Here is a 5818-nt window from a genome sequence, read left to right as displayed (position 1 = left end):
GCAGCCCTGCCGAGAAGGACTTGGGGGTACTCGTGGATGAAAAGCTGGACATGAGCCGGAAATGTGCACTCGCAGCCCAGAATGCCAACTGTGTCCTGGGCTACATCCAAAGCAGCGTGGCCAGCAGGTTGAAGAATGGGATTCTGCCCCTCTACTCTGGTCTGGTGAGACCCCAGCTGGAGTCCTGCGTCCAGCTCTGGAGCCGTCAGCACAGGAAAGACATGGACCTGTTGGAGCAGGTCCAGAGGAGGCCACAAAAATGCTCAGAGGGATGGAACACCTCTCCTATGAGGACAGGCTGAGAGAGTTGGGGTTGTTCAGTATGGAGAAGAGAAGGCTCCAGGGACACCTTATTGCAGCCCTTCAGTACTATAAGGGAGCTTGTAAGAAAGATGGGGACAAACTTTTTAGCAGGGCCTGTAGTGATAGGACAAAGCGTAATGGTTTTAAACTAAAACTGTGTAGATCAAGCCTAGATATGAGGAAAACATTTTTGACAATGAGGGTGATGAAACCCTGGCCCAGGTTGCCCAGAGAAGTGGGACATGCCCCATCCCTGGAAACATTCCAGGTCAGGTCGGATGGGGCTCTGAGCAACCTGATCTAGTTGAAGATGTCCCTGCTCACTGCAGGGGGGGCAGACCAGATGGCCTTTAAAGGTCCCTTCCAACCCAAACTGTTCTATGATTCTATTCTACGATTCCCATTTCTTGGACAAAGCCATGGGAACTGGCTTCTTACCCTTTTGGGCCCTGCAGCTGCTGGGAAGTACAGCTGAAGATGACTGCTGCAGTTGCCTGTGCTGTAATGAATTACTCACTGCTTGAGCTGTAATTGAGTAGCTACACCCACCTCTCTGCAACCCCTAAAGCTCCACCACATATCTTCTCCTGCAGTCCCAGCACCGGCCATGTTATTTCATGGACAAAGGCTTGCTCCCACTAAGCAGAGGCTGCCTTGTTAGCGGAGAGGTGCTAAACTCCCCTCCCACCCAGGGGCCTCCACTGAATGGATGTTACACCCCCGCTGTACTGCTGTTCCAAATCCTACGTACGCCTACTCAAAGGGAAAATAATTATCTTGGGTGCAAATCACTGTCTTAGCTGAGTTGCAGTGGTGGAACCTAGACCAGGATGTGGATGCACACCCCACAACACACCGAGGTGTTCAGTGGAGCTGATTTTAGAGCCAAGACATGAAAGATAGCAGAGTGTTGTTATGTGTAACAGAAATATTCTCTTTACCCTTCAAGCGCACAAGATTGTGCTAGGACAGCAACGCACCACTTCTGATCACCTACAGATAATGAGACTCCGCGGATGGATCGTTTTCCTATGTGCCTCCCGTTTGAAGCATGTGAAGCAGATGGGGAGAAGTGCCAGCTACTTTTGCAGTCCCTGATGTCCCCTTTATTAGAAGTGCAAATAGTCACTGGAGATTTACTGGTCAGGTTAGACTTGAGGAATTTATAGTACCTGATTTGCATGGCTGGCAAACAGGTTTTGGAAAAATTTAAATTCATTTGAGGAAAATGCTGCAAAACCAGCCCCTAGATGTAGTTATAAAAGACTCCACATAATGGCAGTTCTCATTTAGAAGAAATATATCCTGAATTATTGAAGCACATGTAAATATGCAGGCGTAATGGCAAGTTAAAGAGGCAGATGACTTGCACAGGAGGGGCCTGGGTTACAATTTGAATTTGATTAAATTTTACCACTCTGATGGTGCACGTGGGGCCACCTCGCCCCATACAGAAACACTTTGTTGGCGGCAGATGGAGCTGGTTGGAAAGATTGGCTCCTGCCCTCGATGACTGTGTGCTGCTGTCTAAATGTGTTTCCTGTGGACCGGTGCTGCTCTGTGGCTTTGTGCAGGTTCACAGAGATTCGTGCCTGGAGAAGGGACTTTGTCATGGCTGGTTCTGACTGCAGTGGGACTCGCTGAGTGGGACACCATGGCAAGTCCAGGAGCCAGAATGGAGATACGCGTCTCAGCCTTGCCGTGGGCTGCATCCTGTCCAGATTTACAGCAGACAATTAATGTGGAATGCAAAACCCAGAGAAGCGGAGTGAACTGCTGCCCCTTGCCAGACTGCACCAGGGACCAAGGCTGGCTGAGTTATAGCCATTGCATCTACTACTCTGCTACTCTGCAGCCAGAGCTGGGGCCACATGTGGGCAAGTTACTCACTGCCCATGTAGGTCTGTGGTCAGCATTACTCAGGGAGGTTGCCTCTGTCAGCAAAACCTTTTGAGTAGCTTGTAAATATAATGGGATAATTTAAAGTAATGAAGAAAAAAGATGCCCAAACAAATTCTCTGGAGCCTGAGAAAAAGACAGTCCTTGTGATTTTTATTTTTAGCAGAAACCTTAATCTAAAAACTGAAGGTTGGGGGTTTGATATGTTACTTGGGAGTGACACCTGCAAACAACTATTTTCCCAGACTGTACCAAACCAAGACTTTTGCACCGGACACCCATACTGACACTGGATCATGTGTACCCTAGACCTGAATTCTGTGTTGATTCCTATTTGGCACATCTTGAGGACTTTAACTTTTCCTTTGCAGAATTAAACTCATCTTCTCTTTACGGGTAGTGTGGGTGGTCTCAGAATAAAATTTCAGAGGCAACAGAAACCAGAAATAGAAGAAACTCTTAATTTTTTAAATCATCACTCAGGGAACTACCCAAATGAGGTCATATTGCAGCTTTTTCTTTCGAAGTGACACTTCATTTCCGTTCTTTACCCTCTCTCCTAATGCCGTTTGTTTACAGAAACACATTATCTGCAAGGAGAAAGACTGGATTTACTAGGAAGAAATGATAAGTATGTGTCTCTGATCAACCACAGCATCCCTCAGCTATGTCAGTTCACTGTGTGCATTGATCTAAACCGGACAGCCAATGTCAGCTCCTGGGCAGCATTTTCCTATGACACTAACACCACCTCCACTGACATAAACGACATAGAGCTTGGACTCTCTGGAGAAAACAAGCGGTTGAGACTGTATCTTTTTGGCACCAGACGAGACATTGAGATTGATCTGACCCTTTTTGTGTGGTACAGCATCTGCTGCTTGTGGGACACCAGGAAACAACTGCTGGAGGTCTATTGCAATGGTAATCTCGTGCATACCGAAACCATTGGCAGCGCTGAGTGCCTGAAACCCAACGGTAGCCTGGTGCTAGGTCATCTGCACAAAAGAAAGGATGGCTTTATTGTGAGGTTAAGCAACAGCTTCATCGGCAGCTTGTACTACTTCCAAATGTGGGACCGTGCGATGGGTTGGGAAGAGCTGCCGGACTGCGCCATGGGCAACACTGTCAGCTGGAAGGAAGAATACTGGAACTTCAGCAGCACCCTCCCCGTTGCAGACCGTCACCTGCGCTGTGGTGAGTCTCTGCAATATTTTCTCTTCTTGGGGCTTGTGCATTGCTGGGGACGACACACAGAGAGTGAGGAACCCCCCACAGCTCAGGACAACAACAGGGATTGTCTAATAGCCTCCCAGTCACTGCTGCTGCGATTGAGACCAGGAGAGCGCAGGGCTGTAGCCGTGCGTGTGACATTGCCGACTCACTCCACACAGGCTCTTCTTGAAGCAGATGCAGAGGCTGTGGATGAGGGAAAGCTGGCAGGGGCAGGCTCTGCCACCAAAATTCCCTGGAGGCTGCTGGCAGGTGGCAACTTTTAGATGAACCTTCTAGTGGTTCGTCCTTCTGCTGGGGCACCAACCTGCTACTCAGCTGGCCTGGCACTGAGCGAGGTAGGTTGGACACAGAAATTTTTTTCCAATACGTTTAACAATATTTAACTAGAGCCATTAGTTAGATGATAGCAATCGCTTTTCTGCAAAAAGTCTTTGTTGTGTGCCCTAGATGGATATTGCTTCATTGAAAAGCACTCTTTAGCAGTGTTTTGTGTTATCATTCGATCCTGATATCTGTAGGTACTACACGGTATTTAAACTACACAGTATTAAAACAGAGGACTGAGATTGACTAATTGACTAATTTACATAAAGCTAATAACATGCCATGATATTTAGGTGCTCCACAGTAACAGTGAATGCATCTTTACTAATCCTCTGTAAGCTGATGGCTTCACGAGGAAAGCAGAAGCACAGTCAAAAGTAATTGGTCATTTTTGGTGTCCAGTTTGAGAACCCAATGAGCATCCCATCAGACAGCACGTCTCCATCGAGTGCAGCACCTACTGGCTTCACCACGCTTCCCACTGCACTTTCCCATCTCCTGCTCCAGGTTGCATCAAACCGGGGCCCGAGGCAATGAGAAGAGCCTCAGGAAATCACTGACTGCTGCTGAAACCTGTGCTCAGAGGGATTCCCCCCCCCCCTTGCACACCCGCTCGTTCTGCACCCAAGGACGCAGGCACTAATAACAATGGCTGTAAATTACAACCTTCCCACCCGTCTCTTGGCTCCCGGCCCCGTTGCCTTCACCCAGGCAGTCAGCCCTCTTTCTGCATTGCCTGTTGCTAGAGCTATTCCTCCACTCATGCCCCTGACTGGGGGGAGGGACATGAGCTGATGAGGATGGAGGAGGAAGGCTCAGTTTCCCTTTTCCAATTAACACCTTTGCCCTTAGGCCCATTCACTCTGTGGGAAAGGTGTGTGCTTGGCTTGGCAAGGAGTTGTGAGCAGCTTAGTCATGTTTGCTGATGAAAAGTTTAGCACCTAAAATCAAAGCCGCTGCTCGATGTTCCTGGACTTTGATTTTTCAAAAACAATAACCTGGATGAATTTGAGCAGCTTTTTGGTGAGACAAAGCACATTAGAGAGAGACTTTCAATGGTCAAGGAATTTTTTCTCTCTAAAGCAATCCCCAAGAACCAGGTGATTTCCTCTAGTTAGGATTCTCCAGTGCAGCCTGAATTGGACATTCAGCCAGGAAAATGTTGGCCCAAAATATTCAAAGCAAGGAGAAACAGCAGCGTGTCTCACAAGTGATGAACTACACCAACAGGCACCGAGACCGCTTTTGCCTACGGTTCCATGAATCGCTGGATCCACATTGTGTTCCAGACTGGGAGAAGTGTTACTGGAGCCTGACTTTTTCCCAAGAGCAATAACTAAAATGACTGTTCTGAAGTCCTAGTTACAGAGATGTTCAAAAAATTTAATCATGTTTGAGAATCTGTCATGTGTCAGATCTTGGCAAGACCTTTGCTTCCACTATAAATCTACTTCTTACTTTAATTAACTGAAATTCATGAGCTAGCTATTGCACAGAGACATACTGACGATACACTAGATACGGATAACTGTGTGGTATAAATATATACGGAGATTTATGTTCTTTTTGTCAGATAGGGGAAGCTGCACTTGGCTGTAGTTTGTATGGATTGTCCATATGGGGTCATACATATTAAGTCCACATGAGAACATCTAGAGCATGTGTATAACAAACAGTTGTGCCAAAGTGTTGCTGTGGAACGAAATGTCATGGGGAAGCGCCATTTCAATGCTGATGTCATGACTCAAATTGTTAATTCTGCCCTAAAACAATGACTAGCTGCAAGGTTTGTTTCTCTTGTTTATGTATGTTTATAGACCTATGCATTGCTTCAGTTTGTAGGGTTTGGTTCACCTTGACAGTAGATAGTTTATACAGTTGTGCTGGGAAGTTGGGTAACCTGCTTTGTTTTGGAAATCCTACATTAATTTTGGAAAGCCAGGGATCATTCAGGCAAAGCGAGTGAAACTTCTCATACGACTGTAGCAGGAAGCAGTGTTAAGAAGGTGTGTTGACTTTTTATGAGTGATATAATTATCATAGCAATTGCACTGGC

At 46.8% G+C, this 5818-nt stretch overlaps 1 protein-coding gene across 1 annotated transcript in view; it reads left to right on the top strand.

The window, feature by feature from the left end:
- Positions 1-2781: 2781 nt before the first annotated feature.
- Positions 2782-5818, top strand: part of GPR112 (G protein-coupled receptor 112) — a gene marked incomplete at its 5' end in the record, with an annotated part of 27509 nt that continues 24472 nt past the window's right edge. The window contains one exon of the mRNA XM_010296483.1: positions 2782-3399. Within this exon, the coding sequence (XP_010294785.1) occupies positions 2782-3399 (618 nt within the window). The remainder of the gene's footprint in view (positions 3400-5818) is intronic.

This window comes from Phaethon lepturus, unplaced genomic scaffold (assembly GCF_000687285.1).
Source record: "Phaethon lepturus isolate BGI_N335 unplaced genomic scaffold, ASM68728v1 scaffold26450, whole genome shotgun sequence".
NCBI lineage: Eukaryota > Metazoa > Chordata > Aves > Phaethontiformes > Phaethontidae > Phaethon > Phaethon lepturus.
Note: the sequence above shows the minus strand (reverse complement) of the source record. Positions and strands in the feature narration are given on the sequence as shown.